The 20,216-nt window shown below is 41.4% G+C and overlaps 1 protein-coding gene across 1 annotated transcript in view; it reads right to left on the minus strand.

Moving 5' to 3' along the window:
• Nucleotides 1-20,216, minus strand: part of SAMTOR (S-adenosylmethionine sensor upstream of mTORC1) — a 137,459-nt gene that overhangs the window by 69,959 nt on the left and 47,284 nt on the right. The window contains exon 3 of the mRNA XM_070423749.1: nt 1,769-1,939. Coding sequence (XP_070279850.1) covers nt 1,769-1,939 — 171 coding nt within the window. The remainder of the gene's footprint in view (nt 1-1,768; nt 1,940-20,216) is intronic.

The raw sequence follows: 20,216 nt of genomic DNA on the forward strand, positions 1-20,216 counted from the left end.
CAATACAGTTGCTTTTAACTAAATAGTATTTTCAAATTGTGTAAAATCAAAATAACCAAAGGCTATTTTGTTAATATCTAAAGATTTCAAACTATTTTAAGAGGGTACTTTATTTTCATGATTATCTTTCAGTGTCTACCAAGAATATTTCTAGAATTACTCAAGTTTTGCATCTTCAAGAGATTAATAAAATATAACTTGAAACCACAAATGTATTTCCATACTAGAGTGTTTAAATAATTATTACACTACTAATAATTAACTGGATCAGAATACTCATGTACTTACATATATATATATACATATATACTCAATAGAGTACTATTAGCCATTGAAAAGAAGAATATCCTACATTTGTGACCACATGGATGAACCTTGAAGGCATTATGATAACTGAAGTAAGTCAGACAGAGAAAGACAAATACTGTATGATCTTACTTCTATGTGGGATCTAAAAATATTAATCTCAAAGAAACAGAGATCAGATTTGTGGATGCATGGGGAAGGGGGTGGAGGATGTAGGGGACAGGTGGTAAAAGGTACAAACTTTCAGTTATAAAGGTAAGTAAGTTCTGGGGATGTAATGTACAACATGACTATAGTTAACAAGTACTACATATTTGAAAGGTGCTAAGACAGTAGTCCTTAAAAGTTCTCATCATATGAAACACATTTAAAATTATGTGAGTTGAGGAATGTTAACTATTTCAAGTGATGGGTGTTAATTAAACTTAGTGTGGCAATCATTTCTTTCTCTCTCTTTACACACACACACACACACACACACACACTAGAGGCCCGATGCAGGAAATTTGTGCAAGAGTAGGCCTTCACAGCCTTGGTGGCTGCCTCGATCCTGCCCTCGCAGCCAGGGCAGCTGCCTTGATCCTGTAGCTGTAGCCCTGGCTTCATGTGGAAGGTCATCCTCAAGGACGTCTGGATGGCCGATTGGTTAATTTGCATATTATGCTTTTATTATTATAGCCATTATGTCATACACCTTATCCTATATAATAAAAGGCTAACATGCAAATTGTCCCCTTGACTGGGAGATCGACCAGGGGGCGGGGCAGGCTGGTCTCTCCCCCACGGCCTCTCCCCCTGGCCGGCCCCACTCCCAATTACCCCCCCAACCATGATTGGGGGTAGGGCCAGTTGGCCAACTGCCCGTGGTGCCTCCCCCTGGCTGGCCCCACCCTTGATTAGCCACCCCCACCCTGATCAGGGAGGGCCGGCCTCCTGCACTAGGCCTCCAGTACTTATATAATATGTCAATTATATCACAATAAAACTAGAAAACCACTCATGTACTTATTAAATCAAATTTATACCTCTATGCATACATTGATTACTACCAGATTTTCCTATGAACTGTAAAATAATAACAATTGGTTCTATTAGTAATCTTTCATTATTCCTTGTGATTTTTTAGTAGACAGCAAATTTAAACATACCTTAATCGGATTTTCCTGTTTTGACTTTCTGTATTGCCATAAGCATAATTATTATAATATTTAATAAACTAGTGTTTCTCATTTTTGGTGAAGACAACCTATGTTATAGAGTCATTAGTTTTTCAGATATCCCTTACAATTTTATGCCAGTTTTCTACCTAGTAATATTACAAATCTGTACTTCTCAGCTTAATATATTACTAGTGGAGCAAGCATACTGCCCACTATTGGGTGTAAATCATCACACTATTTTACATTATTAACACAGCTACCCAGGATAATGTTAGCAATTGAAGTAGAAAAAGTATACTTACTCAGTTATAATTTCAGAATTTGTAAAGTTGAGGTTGGTTAAATGACCTTCAAGTTTAGACTGTTCATGTGTATTTAAGGCTGGAGTGGTCTTGGTGGCAAGTACAGCTCTTTTTTTATCTTTTTCAAGTGCTTTTCTCTTTCCACCATTTTGAAAATATTCTCTGCATATACTACAAGGAAAATAAAGTTATATTTAAAAACACTAAGTATGAATATAAAATAAAATGAAGAAACATCAGGCTTTATTACTCAAAATGGGACACTTTAAAATTACAGATTCCTATTTTTAAAATGTCACAGAGAGGTTAAGTTTGAGAATCTTGTAGCAATTTCACATTTTTTAAATTATCAATATACAAAGCACAATCATAGATTATGTTGAATACATAAAAATTATGCTTGCCCTGGCTGGTTTGGTTCAGTGGATAGAGCATCGGCCTACAGACTGAAGGGTCCCAGGTTCAATCCCAGTCAGGGGCACATGCCCTAGTTGTGGGCTCAATTTTCAGTGTGGGGTGTGCGGGAGGCAGCCCATCGATGATTCTCTCCCATCATTGATGTTTCTATCTTTCCCTTCCTCTCTGAAGTAAAAATAAAATAAAACACACACACACACACACACACACACACACACACACACACACACTAGAGGCCTCGTGCACAAAATTTGTGCACTTGGGCTGTGTGTGGGGGGTTCCCCTCAGCCCAGTCTGTGCCCTTCTTTGCAGTCTGGGAGCCCACAGGGGATGTCCGACTGACAGGGAGCGGGCCTAAGCCAGCAGTCAGATATCCTTAGTGCTGCTGCGGAGGTGGGAGAGGCTCGCCAGCTGTGAGCCCGGCTTCTGGCTGAGTGGCCCTATCCTTGTGGGAGTGCACTGACCACCAGGGGGCAGCTCCTGCATTGAGCATCTGCCCCTTGATGGTCAGTGTGTGTCACAGCAACTGGTCATTCTGCCAGTAGGTCGTTTTGCATATTAGCCTTTTATTATATAGGAGGATATGTATATTTATATAAAATATGCTTTTCAGGAACACAGATGTGTTCATATATATTGCTGAACTTTATTCTTAACTGAAACATAAGTTCTTCCAGAAAAGCTTAAATAATTCCACTATTCAGCTACAGCTTACAAAAAAAGAATAGTAGTCACAGTTAATTATGAGCCAGTTATGCTGGTATTAGACAAATATCCCAACAGTTATTTTTCAGGTCCCTTCTGGTTTATGACAGTCAGGTTGTTAACACATTCCGTTATGCACCTGCATGTAAGGTGCATAAGGGAAATGAATGCAAGACGATTATAGTAATCAGTCATTAGCAAATGTAGTTCATTATTAGTAATTATGTATAACAGGATATTGTAAAAATTAAGTTATGAAGTTTTTATTAAAATGTTTCTTACATACAATTATATTGGGTGGGTTGCAAAAATATTCATTGTGGGCTGCATGAAGCCTGTGGGCCTCGAGTTTGACATGCTTGGTGTACTTGTACCACAGCTTTTTTTACCCAGCGTGTCAACTGATGGGCACTTGGGCTATTTCTAGATCTTAGCTATTGTAAATTGTGCTGCTATGAACATAGGGGTGCATATATTCTTTCTGAATGGTGTTCCAGGTTTCTTAGTATATATCCCTGTAAGTGGGATCACTGAGTCAAATGGCAGTTCTATACTTAATTTTTTTGAGGGTTATTTTTTAACCATGATTGAGAGTATCATAGATGTGCTCCCCTCCCCACCCATCTGCATTCCCACCATCAGTGTTTGAGGGTTCCCTTTTCCCCACATCCTCCAGCATTTGTTATTTGTTGATGGTAGCCATTCTGATTGGTATGGGGTGATACCTCATTGTTGTTTTAATTTGCATGTTTCTGTTCAGCGACATTGAGCATTTTTTCATGTCTCTTGGCCATCTGTAAGTCTGCTTTGGAGAAGGATCTATTTAGGTTCTTTGCCCATTTTTTAAAATTGGATTGTTTGTCTTCCTTTTTTTAAAAAAAAATAAATCTTTATTGTTCAGATTATTACAGTTGTTTCTCTTCCTGCCCCCCCATAACTCCCCTCCATCCACTTCCCACCCCCCCTCCACTGTCCTCATCCATAGGTGTATGATTTTTGTCCAGTCTCTTCCCATACCCCCCACACCCCTTTCCCCACTGAGAATTGTTAGTCCACTTCCTTTCTATGCCCCTGATTCTATTATATACACCAGTTTACTCTGTTCATCAGATTTTTTATTCACTTGATTTTTTGATTCCCTTGTGGATAGATGTGTATTTGTTGTTCATAATTTGTATCTTTACCTTTTTCTTCAACTTCCTCTTCTTAAAGAATACCTTTCAGCATTTCATATAATACTGGTTTGGTGGTGATGAACTCCTTTAGCTTTTTCTTATCAGTGAAGCCCTTTATCTGACCTTCAATTCTGAATGATAGCTTTGCTGGATAAAGTAATTTTGGTTGTAGGTACTTGTTATTCATCACTTTGAATATTTCTTGCCACTCCCTTCTGGCCTGCATAGTTTCTGTTGAGAAATCAGCTGACAGTTGTATGGGTACTCCCTTGTAGGTAACTGACTGTTTTTCTCTTGCTGCTTTTATGATTCTCTCTTTGTCTTTTGCCCTTAGCATTTTAATTATGATGTGTCTTGGTGTGGTCCTCTTTGGATTCCTTTTGTTTGGGGTTCTCTGTGCTTCCTGGACTTGTAAGTCTATTTCTTTCACCAGGTAGGAGAAGTTTTCTGTCCTTATTTCTTCAAATAGGTTTTTAATATCTTGCTCTCTCTCTTCTTCTAGCACCCCCATAATTCAGATGCTGGTATGCTTGAAGTTGCCCTAGAGGCTCCTTACACTGTCTTCATACTTTTGGGTCCTTTTTTGTTTTTGCTTTTCCAGTTGGGTATTTTTTGCTTCTTCGTATTTCAAGTCTTTGACTTGATTCTTGGGATCCTCTTGTCTGCTATTGGATCTCTGTATATTATTCTTTATTTCAGTTAGTGTATGCTTAATTTCTAGTTGGTGCTTTTTCATAACCTCGAGGGTCTCACTAAATTTATCGGCGGTTTCTAGAAAATTCTTGAAAAACTGCATAACTGTGATTTTGAAGTCCATATTCAGTAGTTTGCTTTCCTCCATTTCTGTCATTTGTGACCTGTTTCTTTGTCTCCACATTTTTTATGCTTCCCTGTGTTGGTAGAGTGGCTTTGTGTGCTAGGTGTCCTATAGGGCCCAGTGGCTCAGCCTCCCCAATTACCTGAGGTGGACACTTTTGGTGCACCCTTTTGTGGGCTGTGTGCACTGTCTGGTTGTAGTTAAGCCTTGATTGTTGTTGGTATCACTGGGAGAAATGGACCTCCAGGCCAATTGGCTGTGAGAATCAGCTGTGTCTGCATTGGCAGAACTCCTGTGCTGAAGACACCCTTCTGGGGCAAGACTTGCTTCAGTGGGGCTTTGGTGCTCACTGAGTCTGCCCCCTGAGTGTGTCCCTTATGGATCTGAGGAGTTGTAATCTGGATGGTCCCACTCTGACCACTGGGTACACTGGCTCTTGGATATCTAAGGAGGTGCTAATGTAGCCTCTGTCTGAGGCTACCCAGCAGGAGCTACGGAGAGATCTGCAGATTCCTCTTCCTTGTTTGGAGTTTGGAGGTGCCCACATGAGGCCCAGCTGTGAAGCAATGCAGGCTGCTGTGGGGCCTTGGGCCTTCTTTTGGATGTTCTGGGTCTCTCTAACCCAGCTGCAGTTTGTTAGGTAATTTTAGATTGCAAAGGGCCAGGGCATTCATATGCAAAAGCCTCTGCACACAGCTTGGGTGGGGCAGGGTCTCATGGAATCAACAGGGCGGAGCAAGCAACTATGGCTGATCCTCAGCCCTGCCCTAAGAGGCGCTGGGTCTCACTGTTCCATGGTAGTCACTGCAAGTACCTCTGAGAGAAAGCCTCCCTCAAGTTCTGCCCGATGCCAGACAGTCCAGTTTCTCCCCTGTATGAGTCTGGGTCCCCAGAGACTTACCCGGAACTGGTGTTCAGAGCCGTCAGGAGCTGTGTCTCCCTCCCGATTGAAAAAGACAGCTGCGTCCTCAGTTGCCAGCCCTTTCCACGTGCACCTCCGTACCTCTGCACTTTACTTCCGCACCTCCTCTGAGTCTCAGTGTGCTTTTCTCTTTCCTTCTAGTTATAGAATTTCCACTCAGCCAGCCCTCCTGTGGTTCTGGATGATCTCCGTTTTGTCTTTTAGTTGTATTTTTAAGTGGTTGTGCGAGGCAGCAATTTCCGTTGTTTACCTATGCCACCATCTTGGTTTCTCCCCGTTTGTCTTCTTTTTGTTAAGTTGTATGCATTCCTTATATATTTTGAGAATTAATCCTTTATCAGATGTATCATTGGCAAATATATTCATTCATACATACACAGGGCTCCCTCTTGATTTTGTTGATGACTTCTTTTGCTAATGTAATTCCATTTATTTTCTCCTTAGTTTCCTTTTCCTAGATGTATCCATAAACATATTGCTACAAGAGATGTCTGAGATTTTACTGCCTGTGAATTCTTCTAGGATTTTTAGGGTTTCATAACTTACTTAAGTCTTTTATCCATTTTGAGTTTATTCTTGTGTATGGTGTAAGTTGGTGGTCTAGTTTTATTTTTTTGCATGTAACTCTCCAAATTTTCCCAACACAATTTATTGAAGAGACTGTCTTAACTCCATTGTATGCTCTTGCCTCTTTTATTGAAGATTAATTGAGCATAATGGCTTGGGTCGATTTCTGGGGTTTCTGTTCTGTTCCATTGATCTATATATCTGTTCTTGTGCCAGTGCCAGGCTGTTTTGATTACAGTGGCTTTGTAGTATAACTTGATATCTGGTATTGTGATCCCTCCAACTTTGTTCTTTTTTCTCAAGATTGCTTCAGCTATCCATGGTCTTTTTTTTTTTTGGTTCCATATAAAATATTGGTGTATTTGTTCTAGATCTGTGAAATATGCCATTGATATTCCAATAGGGATTTTGCATTGAATCTGTAGATTGCTTTGGGTAGTATAGACATTTTAGTGATGTTAATTCTACCACTCCATGAACACGGTATACTTTTCCACTTTATATCTTCCTCTATCTCTTGTTTCAACATCCTATAGTTTTCAAAGTGTAAGTCTTTTACCCCCTTGGTTAAGTTTTTTTCCCAAGTATCTAAATTTTTTGTTACAATGGTAAATGGGATTGTTTTGCTTAGTTTCTCTTTCTGAGAGTTCATTATTGGTGTATATTAATGCCACAGATTTCTGGGTGTCAATTTTGTATCCTGCTATGTTGGTACATTTATTTATTAAATTTACTAATTTTTTTGGTGGAGTCTTTAGGATTTTCTATGTAAAGTATCATGTCATCTGCGAATAATGAGTTTTACTTCCTCCTTTCAAATTTTGATGCCTTTTATTTCTTCTTGTCTTATCATTGTGGTTAGGACTTCTAGTACTATGTTGAATAAGAGTAGTGAAAGCAGACATCGCTGTCTTGTTCCTGTTCTTAGGGGAAATGGTTTTAGTTTTTTCCCATTGAATATGATGTTCGCTGTAGGTTTGTCATATATGGCCTTAATTATGAGTGGCCTCTATTCCCACTTCACTGAAGAGCTTTTATTAAAATAGGTGTTGGATTTTGTCAAATGCTTTTTCTGTGTCAATTGATATGATCGTGTGATTTCTTTTGTCTTTTAATTTGTTTATATGATGTATCATATTTATTGATTTACAAATATTGTACCAGCATTGTATCAGAGGAATGAATTCCATCTGGTCATGGTGTATTATCTTTTTGATACATTGTTGGATGCGATTTGCTAATATTTTGTTGAGGATTTTAGCATCTATGTTCATCAGGCATATTGGCCTGTAATTCTCTTTCCTTGTAGTGTCTTCATCTGGTTTTGGAATTAGGATAATGCTGGCCTAATAAAAAGAGCTTAGAAGTGTTCCTTCCTCTTGGATTTTTTTGGAATAGTTTGAGGAGGATAGGTGTCAATTGTTCTTTGAAGATTTGTTCTTTGAAGCCATCCAGACCAGGGCTTTTGTTTGCTAGTAGTTTTTGATTATTGCTTCTATTTCATAACTTGTTGTGGGCATACTCAGGTTTTCTGATTCTTCCTGATTCAGTTTTGAAAGATGGTATTTTTCTAGGAATTTATCCATTTCATCCACATTGTTCAGCTTGTTGGTATACAATCATTTGTATTTCTGTGGTGTCAGTTGTTACTTCACCACTTTCATTTTATTTATTTTGGTCCTCTTTGTTTCTTTCTTTTTTTTTTTTTTAATTAAATCTTTATTGTTCAGATTATTACATTTGTTCCTCTTTTTTCCCCCCATAACTCCCCTCCTTCCAGCTCCCACCCCACCCTCCATCCTCACTCCCCACCCACTGTGTTCATCCATAGGTGCATGATTTTTGTCCAGTCACTTCCCGCATCTCCCACACCCCTTTTCCCCCCAAGAATAGTCAGTCCATTCCCTTTCTATGTCCCTGATTCTATTATAATCACCAGTTCATTCTGTACATCAGGTTATTTATTCACTTGATTCTTAGATTCATTTGTTGATAGATGCATGTTTGTTGTTCATAATTTGTATCTTTACCTTTTTCTTCTTCTTCCTCTTCTTAAAGGATACCTTTCAGCATTTCATATAATACTGGTTTGGCGGTGATGAACTCCTTTAGCTTTTCCTTATCTGTGAAGCTCTTTATCTGACCTTCAATTCTGACTGATAGCTTTGCTGGATAAAGTAATCTTGGTTGTAGGTTCTTGGTATTCAGCACTTTGAATATTTCTTGCCATTCCCTTCTGGCCTGCAAAGTTTCTGTTGAGAAATCAGCTGACAGTCGTATGGGTATTCCCTTGTAGGTAATTGAGCCTCTTTCTCTTGCTGCTTTTAAGATTTTCTCTTTGTCTTTTGCTCTTGGCATTTTAATGATGATGTGTCTTGGTGTGGTCCTCTTTGGATTCCTTTTGTTTGGGGTTCTCTGCGCTTCTTGGACCTGTAAGTCCATTTCTTTCTCCAGATGGGGGAAGTTTTCTGCCATTATTTCTTGAAATAGGTTTTCAATATCTTGCTGTCTCTCATCTTCTGGCACTCCAATAATTCTGATATTAGACCGCTTAAAGCTGTCCCAGAGGCTCCTTACACTATCTTCACACTTTCGGATTCTTTTTTCATTTTGCTTTTCCAATTGGGTGTTTTTTGTCGAATCTTTGGTTTGATTATTGTGCTCCTCTGGTCTACTATTGGGTATAATATTCTTTATTTCAGTCCGTGTATGCTTACTTTCTAATTTCTTTATCGTAGCATCGAGGGTCTCATTAGTTTTCGTGAGGTTCTGCACAAATTTATGGCAAGCCCTCAAAATTGCGATTCTTAGCTCCATATCCTCCATTTCTGTCATGTTTTTTTGTCTCCGCATCTTTTATGCTTTCTTGGTGCACCCCCTTGTGGTCTCTGTGCGCAGTCTTGTTCTAGCCAAGCCTTAATTGTTGTAGTTAACACTAGAGGGGTTTGACCACCAGGCCGACTGGCTATAGGAATCAGCTGTATGGAAAACGTCTGCCTTCTGGGGAGGCGCTAATCCAGCCTTTGCCTGAGGTGATCGGCAAATGGCTGTGCGCAGGGTTTGGGCGGGGCGGGATCAACAGGGCGGGTGGAGGGAGCAGTTATGGCCACGCTCAGTCCCGTTCCCAAAGGCTCTGCTTCTCAGAACCCCGGCAGCCGCTGCAAACTTCGGAGAGAAAGCTGCCCTCAGGTTCCAACTGATGCCGGATAATCCCGCTTCTCCCGTTTGAGTCTGGGTCCCTAGAGACTCGCCCGGATCTGGAGCCCAGAGTCTGAGACTCACTCCCGACAGAAAACGACAACCTCGCCCTCAGCCACCAGCCCGCTTTGCGCGCGCACCTCGGTACCTTTGTATTTTCCACACTGCGCCGCCTCTGAGCCTCGATTTGTTGTTCTCTTTCCTTCTAGTTGTAGAGTCTCTCTTCAGCCAGCCTTCCTGTGGTTCTGGGTGATGTCCGTTCAGTCTTTTAGTTGTATTTTTGAAATGGTTGTTTGCGGCAGCGGTCTCTGGTGTTTACCTACGCCGCCATCTTGGTCTCCTCCCGGTCCTCTTTGTTTCTTAATGAATCTGGCCAATGATTGATCAATTTTGTTTATTTGTTCAAAGAACTAGCTATTGGTTTTATTGATTTTTATAGTTTTTTTTTTTTTTAGTTTTCTCTATGTCCTTAATTTCTGTTCTGATCTTTATTATTACCTTCCTTTTAATAACTCTGTTGTTCTCTAATTCTCTAAGTTGCAGGGTTAAATAGTTTATTATTGATTTTTCTTGTTTTTGTTTTTTTGAGGTAGGCCTGTAGTACTATAAACTTCCCTCTCAAGACTGCTTTCACTATGTCATAGAGCAGCAGTTCTCAACCTGTGGGTCGCAACCCCTTTGGCAGTTGAATGACCCTTTCACAGGGGTCGCCTAAGACCATTCTGCATATCAGATATTTACATTACAATTCGTAACAGTAAGAACATTACAGTTATGAAGTAGCAATGAAAATGATTTTATGGCTGGGTCACAACATGAGGATCTGTATTTAAAGGGCCAGAAGGTTGAGAACCACTGTAGAGATTTTGAGTGTGTTTTCATTACTTTCCAGAAAGTTTTTTATTTCTTTCTTGATCTCATTGGTAACACACTCATTGTTTAATAACATGCTATTTAGACTGCATGTGTGTCAATGTTGTTGAGTGTTTTTACTGTAGTTCATTTTTAATTCCATTCCATTATGTTTTGAAAAGATGCTTGATATGATTTCAATCTTATGGAACTTGTAGAGACTTGTTTTGTGTTCTAACATGTGGTCTATCTTTGAGAATGACTCATGTGCACTTAAGAAGAGTATGTATTCTGTATCTCTGCAGTGAAATGTTATATGAATGGCAATTAAATCCATCTGATCCAGTGTGTCAGGTAGAGTCATTGTTTTATTGTTAATTTTGTCTTAAAGATCTATCCAGTTAAGTCAGTGGGGTGTTAAAGTCCCCTACTATAATTGTATTGCTGCTCATTTCTCCCTTAAAGTTCTCCATGAATATAGAAAAGAGTTCTTTTTATATATTTTGGTGCTCCTATATGAGGTGCATATATGTTTACCAGGGTTATGTCCTCTTGTTGGATGGATCCCTTTGGCATTATGTAGTGATGTTTATTGCCTCATGTGATAGCCTTCATTTTGAAGTTTATTTTGTCAGATATGAGAATTGCTACCCCAGCTTTTTTTGTGTTTTTATATTTCCATTAACAAGGAAAATTTTTTCCATTCCTTCACTCTCACCCTGTGTGTCTTTCCTTCTGAGGCGGGTCTCTTATAGAGAGCATATAATTGGGTCATGTTTTGTATCCATTCAGCTACCCTATGTCTTTTGATTAGAGTATTTAATCCATTTACATGTAATATTATTATTGGTAGGTAGTGATGTATTGCCATTTTAATTTGTCATGCATATATTTCTCTTTTTCTTCTTCTCATTAGAGTATTCCCTTTAGCATTTCTCACAATGTTGGTTTGGTGGTGATAAACTCCTTTAGTCCTTTCTTGTCTGGGAAGCTCTTTATTTTGCCATCTATTTTGAATTATACTCTTACACATATAGTAATCTTGCTTTTGGATCCTTGCTTTTCATTACCTTGAATACTTCATGCTAGCCTGTAGAATTTCCAATGAGAAATAAGTTGACACCCTTATGGGAGCTCCTTTATAGGTAACAAATTGCTCTTCTCTTGCTGCCTTTTAGATTCTCTCTTTGGCCCTAACTGGTTTGGCTCTGTGGATAGAGCATCGGCCTGTGGAATAAAAGGTCCCAAGTTTGATTCTGGTCAAGGACAGGTACCTTGGTTGCGGGCACATTCCCAGTAGGAGGTGTGCAGGAGGCAGCTGATCGATGTTTCTTTCTCATCAATGTTTCTAGTTCTCTATCCCTCTCCCTTCCTCTCTATAAAAAAAAAAATCAATAAAATATATTTTAAAAGATATTTTCTTTCATTTTTGGCATTTTAATGATGATGTGTCTGGGCATACACCTATTTAGGTTCTTCTTGCTTGGACTCTCTGTGCCTTCTGGACTTATGTGACTTTTTCCTCCACCAGGTGAGGGAAGTTTTCTGCCATCATTTCTTCAAACATGTTCTCAATCCCTTGCTTACTTTCTTCCCTTCTGGCACTCCTATTACGTGAATATTGTTACCTTTCATGTTGGCCCACAGCTTCCTTAAGCTGTCCTGTTTTTTAATTGTTTTTCCTTTTTGGTTCTCTGATTTAATGATTTCTTTCTAACCTGGTGGATATCAAGTTTTGCTGGAGAAATATTTCCTCTGCAGCATGAGAGAATGACTCCACACAAGAGACTGAGGTGGTTGCCCTCTGAGCTCTAGCCCCAGAGCCCCCAATTCTGGCTTCTATTCACACCACTCCAGTCCACTCTGTCCACCTCCTACCAGAGTCCAAGATGAGTGTTGCACACAAAATTTTGTGTGTTGGCCCTATAAGAGATTGTATGCATTTCCAGCCATCTCTGGCTGGCAGACAGCAACCCTGCTGCTTTGCAGAGCCAGATGTTATGTTGGCACTTTTCTTAGTTCTGGTGCTCTGGGCTGGGGGCCCAGCTTGGTATGTAGACCCCTGAGTTCTCAGTGGGAACTTCCCCCACCCTGATAGCTAAGATATTTATCTAGATCTTCAGCTGCTATCTCTGGAAGCCCCACTAGCCTTTTCATATCTCAGCACTTTCTACCAGTCTCTATGCGGTCTCTACTTTCCATCTTAGGTTATCAGGGTTCTCTCCAGCTAGTGTTTAGTTGATTTTTCAGTGTGGTTTTTCAGTATTTTAGTTGTATTTTCAGTTTTGTCCTGGGAGAGTGTCAGTGTAGCTTCCACTTACTCCATCGCCATTTTGGAATCCACTAAACTTATACAATTTTATTAACTAATATTATCCCAATAAAAACTCTCAAAAATATGGAAAACAAAAATAGACATGAGAAGAAACCTGCAACATAACACTTCAACATTAATTGTATTAAATAAGCAACCGTAGATATGAAAGAACACTTCACATTTAAAATTTTAAAATAACATAATAAAGATAAATAATTGGAGAATTATGCCATGAATATAGACAGAAAGATTTCAATTTTGCTGCGACCCAAAACTGCTCTATAAAATAAAGTCTACTTGAAAAGGGGGAAAATATCTCATCAACTCAGTATAGATACCATGTGCCTTCCCACATAATGTAATACACTGGGAAGGACACTATAACAGCAGTCGCCAACTTTTCGAACCTCATCGACCACCAGTGGTCCACGAACCACCAGTTGGCGACCACTTCTCCAAAGGTTTTTTTAAACCAGCAGTCGCCAACCTTTCGAACCTCACAGACCACTGGTGGTCCTTGGACCACCAGTTGGCGACCGCTGCTATCACCTATGTAATATTCTTGCTAATATGCTTAACTTGAATCTAATCACAAAGAAACAATCATATAAATCCAAATTAAGATGTTTTTGTCCAGAAACTGAGGGAAAGTGTGAGTCAAGGATTTTATATCTAACCAAGCTGTGCATCTTGTAACAAAACCTTAGAAAAACAGGTTTTGTTGTCTAAGAACTCAGGAAGCTGTTTTCAAAGAATCTAACTGGAAGATGAACTTCATTTGTGAGATGATTTGGAAATGTTGGTGAAAAGGACAGTAGTGAATAAAAAACATTAAATGAATTTTTTAAAAGTATTTTATAGTGCTGAAGGCCACAATTCTCAGTGAAGATGAAACAGTTATAAATATTTATGTGCCACTCATCATAGCAACCATCCTCACAAAGCAGAAACTCCATGAGATGCATGAAGAAAGAGATACAGTTAACAACAGAGAACTTTAACACACCACTTCAATAAAGTGAATGAAAAATAAAATTACAAAAGCCCTATAGAGCATAATGTTATTTTTTCACTATTTAACCATCTTATATATATATACTTATATACTTAACATATTCTCTGATGAAACAGAGTATATCATAAAGTGCACATAAAATATTCACAAAAATGACAAAATATTCACTTACTGACTTCATGCATTAAGTCTTGAAGAAAACCAGAGTAAGAGCCATAGGAAAAATAATACAAACAAAATCATCTATTCACAATGCAATAAAAGTAGAGCAACAATACAGAACAAAAAATCCATTTCACCTGCAATTTTTTAAAATATATTTTTATTGATTTCAGAAAGGAAGGAAGAGATAGAAACATCAATGATGAGAGAGAATCATTGATAGGCTACCTCCTGCACACCCTCTAGTGGGGGTTGAGCCCACAACCCAGGCATGTTCCCTTCACCAGAATCGAACCCAGGACACTTGTGTGTCCTGGCCGACGCTCTATCCACTGAGCCAAACCAGCTAGGGCTACCTGCAAAATTTTTAAAATTAAATAACTCTGGGGTCAAAGGGGAAATACTGATAAAAAAAAAATCACAGGATTTCTAAAAAACAAAGAAATAATCGTGAAACCACCACATGTCAGAATCTAAGGAACCCAACTGAAATAAGGACCTGAGGAAAATTCAAGCCCTTTAATGTTATAGCAATACAAATGAAAGAATAAAAATAAATGAAATGTTCAACACAAAGGATTAGGAGGAAAAATGTAAACCAAAAGAGAGCAAGGTATTAATGATTTAGAAACAAAATGAGACCAACAAATAAATATACAAACTGGTACTTTAACTTACATAGCCTTTTGCAAATAAAGCTGAAAACAGAAAAAAAAATTCTAAGAATATATACTAAATATAGGAATATAGGAAAATTTATTACATTTGACTCTTGGTTATTGGTGGAAATGGTAAGTTTAAACAAAACCGAAATTGATATATAAAATACAGACTTTAAAAAAGCACCAGTAATCCAATGAGGAATTCTACCAAGCTTTTATTAAACCAGATAATACTGTATTAATCATGTTTTTATTTTTTGTATCTTATGATGTTTTGATATCTTGGAGGGCCTTACATACCTAGGGAGAAACTACCTCTCATAAGGTTAGCTAAAGATAATAAACAGCTAACTTGGGAGCATGCCTCTCAAATGCAAGACAACATTTCCTTTATGTTACTCTCACACATCAACCTATTACTGTCTCTGCCCTAAATCAATCCTGGTACAGGTACCACAAAAAGAAAAGCTCTTATTCCCCAAAGCCCACCAGAATTATTAAGATAAGCCAATCCTAAACTGTTTACTCTGCCCTGCTTTGTCTTTCTCACAGAAACCCCATAAAGTTTCTGGTCTGCACTTTCCCCTCACTCATGCTTCTGCTTTCTGACCAAATCTGATGTTTCCCTGGTGGAATTGTGTGGCATGGCATGCCCCCTTCTCTCGGGATATAAGTAATAAATGGCACTTTCAATGGCACTGACATCTCTGTGTTGTTACTCAATCACCTCTATAAAGTAAACTCCCTCGAGTAAAAATGAGATAACCTCAAAACTATTTAAATAGTTCCAGACCATAGCAACAAAGAGAAATTTTCTAAGGTCATTTTTAGGAAGCAAAATAACAGTGATAATTAGATCTAATTTCTACAAAAAATAGAGACCAATATCACTTACAAATATAAATGTAAAAATGTAAAATAAAATGTTAGCAAATAGAAACAAACAGACCAAAGAATATGCATTCCAGGAATACAAGAATCTACACTAATAAAAGAGAAACATGGTAATTAGCGTACGACCGCTACCCTTCCCATTGGCTAATCAGCATATCCTTATGCAAATTAACTATCAGCCAAGACGGCGGCTGGCAGCCATGCACTGAAGCGAACAGGGAGGCTTGCTTGCTCCAGTGATGGTGAACTCCAACGTTCCCCGCCTGACTTGCCGGCCTCTCAGCTGCAACTCTAAGCAACTATGTTGCAAATATAGAAGCTAAACAAAACCCTAGAAACCGGCTTTCAGTCAGCCGGGCTTTAGCCAGCCGGACCGCAACATTGTATCAAATACAGAAGGTAAAGGCCAGAAACCTGCTTTCAGCAGCGAGGCCTCAGAGCTAAAGCTGGCCCAGAATAGAAAAAAAGAAAGAAAAAAAGGAGCAGTTGGGAGCTTCAGTCACCCGCCAGCCTGAAACCGGCCTTCAGCCCCTCACCCAGACTGGCCAGGCACCTCAGTGGGGACCCCCACCCTGATCCAGGACACACTTCAGGGCAAACCAGCCGGCCCCTACCCGTGCACCAGGCCTCTATCCTATATAGTAAAAGGGTAATATGCTTCCTGGGACCGGGATCAGCATGACAGGGGGCAGCGATAAAACCCCCTGATTGGCCCTGCTCTGAGAGTGACAGGGGGCAGCGCCCAAACCCCGATCGCCTTGTGGCTCTATGTGTGACACGGGGTGGGGCCACAACCTCTCTATCTGCCCTGCTCTGTTCGTGACAGGGGAAGGCGCCCCAACCCCCTGATCAGCCCTGCTCTGTACCTGACAGGGGGGAGCTCCCCAATCCCCTGATCGCCCTGCGGCTCTGTGTGTGACAGGGGGCGGCGCCCCAACCCCCTGATGGGCCCTGCTCTGTGCGTGACAGGGGGGAGCTCCTCAACCCCCTGATCAACCCTGCTCTGTGTGTGACAGGGTACGGAGCCCCAACCCCCCTGATGGGCCCTGCTCTGTGAGTGACAGGGGGCAGCGCCCCAACCCCCTGATCAGCCCTGCTCTGTGAGTGACAGGGGGCAGCGCCCCAACCCCCTGATTGGCCCTGCTCTGTGAGTGACAGGGGGCAGTGCCCCAACCCCCTGATCGGCCCTGCTCTGTGCATGACAGGGGGTGGCGCCGCAACCTCCCCATCGACCCTGCCTTGAGTGTGACAGGTGGCGGTTCCCCAACCCCCCAATCGGCCCTACCCTGAGCGTGACTGAGGGTGGCATCGCAACCTCCCGATCCGCCCTGCTCTGTTCATGACGGGGCGGCACCCCAACTCCCCAATCGGCCCTGCTCTGAGCCTGACCAGGGGCTGCACCTAGGGATTGGGCCTGCCCTCTGCCACCTGGGAGAAGGCCTAAGCCAGCAGGTCGTTATCTCCCGAGGGGTCCCAGACTGCGAGAGGGCACAGGCCGGGCTGGGGGACTCCCCCTCACCCCCGAGTGCACAAATTTTTGTGCACCGGGCCTCTAGTCTAATCTAATAAAAGACAAACATGCAAATTGACCGTAACTTCACTATGCCTTAAGCCACGCCCACCAGCCAATCAGAGCAACCATATGCAAATTAATCCAACCAAGATGGCAGCTGGCAGCCACGGAGCTGGAGTGAGCAGGAGGCTTGGTTGCTCCAGTGATGGAGGACGCCAAGCTTCCCGTCTGCCACGGCTGGCTCTGAGCTCCACTCAAGGCTACAAAGTTTCAATTCTAGAAGGTAAATAAATCTCAGAATAAAAAAGAAAAAGAAAAAAAGGAGAGGCTGGGAGCTTCTGTCACCGGGGGGCTTGGCCAGCCAGAAAATGGTTCTCAGCCCCTCACTCAGATTGGCCAGGAAACCCAGTGGGGACCTCCCACCCTAAAGGGGTGTGGCCAGCCTGAAAACAGCCATCATCTCCTCACCCAGGCTGGCCAAGCACCCCAGTGAGGATCCCCACCCGGAAGGGGGTATGATCATCTGAAAACAGCCATCAGCCCTACACTCAGGCTGGCCAGGCACCCCAGTGGGGACCTCCACCCTGAAGGGGGTGTGACCAGCTGCAAACACCCATCAGCCCCTCACTCAGGCTGGCCACGTACCCCAGCGGGACCCCCACCGTGATCCGGGACACCCTTCAGGGCAAACAAGCCAGCCCCCACCCATGCACCAGGCCTCTAGCCTACGTAATAAAAGGGTAATATGCAAACTGACCCTGACAGCAGAACGACTGGGAATGACTGGTCACTATGACACACACTGACCACCAGGGGGCAGATGCTCAAAGCAGGAGCTGCCCCTTGGTGGTCAGTGTGCTCCCACATGGGGAGCTCTGCTCAGCCACAAGCCAGGCTGATGGCTGCCAGTTCAGCGGTGGTGGTGGGAGCCTCTCCTGCCTCCTCAGCAGCGCTAAGGATGTCTCACTGCAGCTTAGGCCTACTCCCCGGGCTGCCAGAGGGATGTCTGATTGCCAGCTTAGGCTCAATCCCCCCGGGAGTGGGCCTACGCCAGGAGGTGGTCATCCACCGAGGGTCCCAGACTGCGAGAGGGCACAGGCCAGGCTGAGGGACCACTCCTGAGTGCATAAATTTTTGTGCACCGGGTCTCTAGAGATTCAATATAAGAATATTCTCACTATATTCATAAATCTAAGAAGAAAACTCAAATTCATGGGTGCTGAAAAGGACATTAAACAAAAATTCAACACTTACTCTTAATAAAAACATTCAATAAAATAAGAATTGGTGAACACTCAGCCCAAAAGCCAGTAACTTATTTAATGAGGACACACCACACACATTATTGCTAAATGAATAAGATATAGCTATGTTATAGACAAAAGAAAAATAATTAGTCAAATGAATTGAAAAAAAGAAAGAAAACTATATTCACAGATGACATGACAGCATACATAGACAAGCCAAAAGAATCAATCATAAACTAACACAAACAGTAACAGAATTCAGTAAAATAGGGTGTAAACTATACAAAAGTCAAGCCTCCACAAATATACAATAGCCTACTTTAACATATAATGGAAGGAAAGATCACATTTATAATAGCAACAATAAGATAAAATACCTAGGGATAAACATAACCAGAAATATGCATAACCAATATATGCAAAACCTTAAAACACTACTGCTCAAAAGTAGTCTAGTAAAAATAAAACAATATATACCTTTTTCGTTGATACAATTATTCAGAATTATGAAGATATAAGTTTTCTCCAGTTATTAAAAAATTCAATGTAGCCCTGACTGGTCTGGCTTAGTGGATAGAGCGTCAGCCTGTGGACTGAAGGGTCCCAGGTTCGATTCCAGTCAAGGGCCTGTACTTTGGTTGCAGGCACATTCCCAGCGGGGGGGTGTGCAGCAGGCAGCTAATTGATGTCTCCCTCTCTCATCGGTGTTTCTAACTCTCTAACCCTCTCCCTTCTCTGTAAAAAAATCAATACAATATATTAAAAAAAAAAAAAAAGAAAGAAGTTGGATGAACAGGACCAGAAGTGTAAGCTTAAGAAAAAGAAACTTAAAGACTTTATTTAGACCAGTTGATTTTGAAGTACACATAGGAAAAAACAAAAGGCAAGAATAACCAGGAATGTCTGGCTGGCATGGCTCAGTGTTTGAGTGTTGACCTATGAAACAGAAGGTCAGAGTTCAATTCCCAGTCAGGGCATACGCCTGGCATGAGGGCTCGATCCCAGGTGTGGGGTGTGCAGGAGGCAATCGATCAATGATTCTCTCTCATCATTGATGTTTCTCTCTCTCTCTCCCTCTCCTTTCCTCTCTGAAATAAATACAAATATATTTTAAAAATAAAAAGAATAACTAGGAAAACTCAGAAGAACAGTGGTGGGGGTGGGGAAGAGCTGTTTATAGAATAACGTTGATTAACCGTTTGAGTCTCAGGGGGTATTGAAAAAAGCACTGTCGAAGAATCCCAAACAGCGCATTGTCCACAATGTTCGAAATGTGCTGGGTTTTCTCGACATAAAATCTCAGCAGCGCGATCGTGATGCTTGGGACTCAAACGGTTAAATGACATAGGCAATGAAACATAACAGAAGGGTCTAAAACAGAGCCAATATGTGGGAAAACTTGGCATCTATATCTACACTAATAAAAGAGAAATATGGTAATTAGCGTACGACCGCTACCCTTTTCATTGGCTAATCAGTGAGTATATGCAAATTAACTGTCAGCCAAGATGGCGGCTGGCAGCCAGGCAGCTGGAAGCAAACATGAGGCTTGCTTGCTGCAGTGACTGCGGACACCAACGTTCCCCGCCTCACTTGCCGGCCTCTGAGTTGCAACTCTAAGCAACTATGTACTATGTTGCAAATAAGAAGCTAAACAAAACCCCAGAAACCGGCTTTCATTCAGCCGGGCTTTAGCAACATTGTATCGATGTTTTAAGCAGCAAGGCCTCAGAGCTAAAGCTGGCCCAGAATAAAAAAAAAAAAAAAAAAAAGAATACAAGAAGCGGTTGGAAGCTTCAGTCACTCGCTTCGGGAAAACAGCCCTCAGCCCCTCACCCAGACTGGCCAGACACCCCAGTGGGGACCCCCACCCTGATCCAGGACACTCTTCAGGGCAAACCAGCTGGCCCCCACCTGTGCACCAGGCCTCTATTCTATAAAGTAAAAGGGTAATATGCCTCCGGGCACCGGGATCAGCGGAGCAG

The sequence above is a fragment of the Myotis yumanensis genome, unplaced genomic scaffold (assembly GCF_028538775.1).
Source record: "Myotis yumanensis isolate MYYU_CA2020_CCGP unplaced genomic scaffold, mMyoYum1.0.hap1 SCAF_9, whole genome shotgun sequence".
Taxonomy (NCBI): Eukaryota; Metazoa; Chordata; class Mammalia; order Chiroptera; family Vespertilionidae; genus Myotis; species Myotis yumanensis.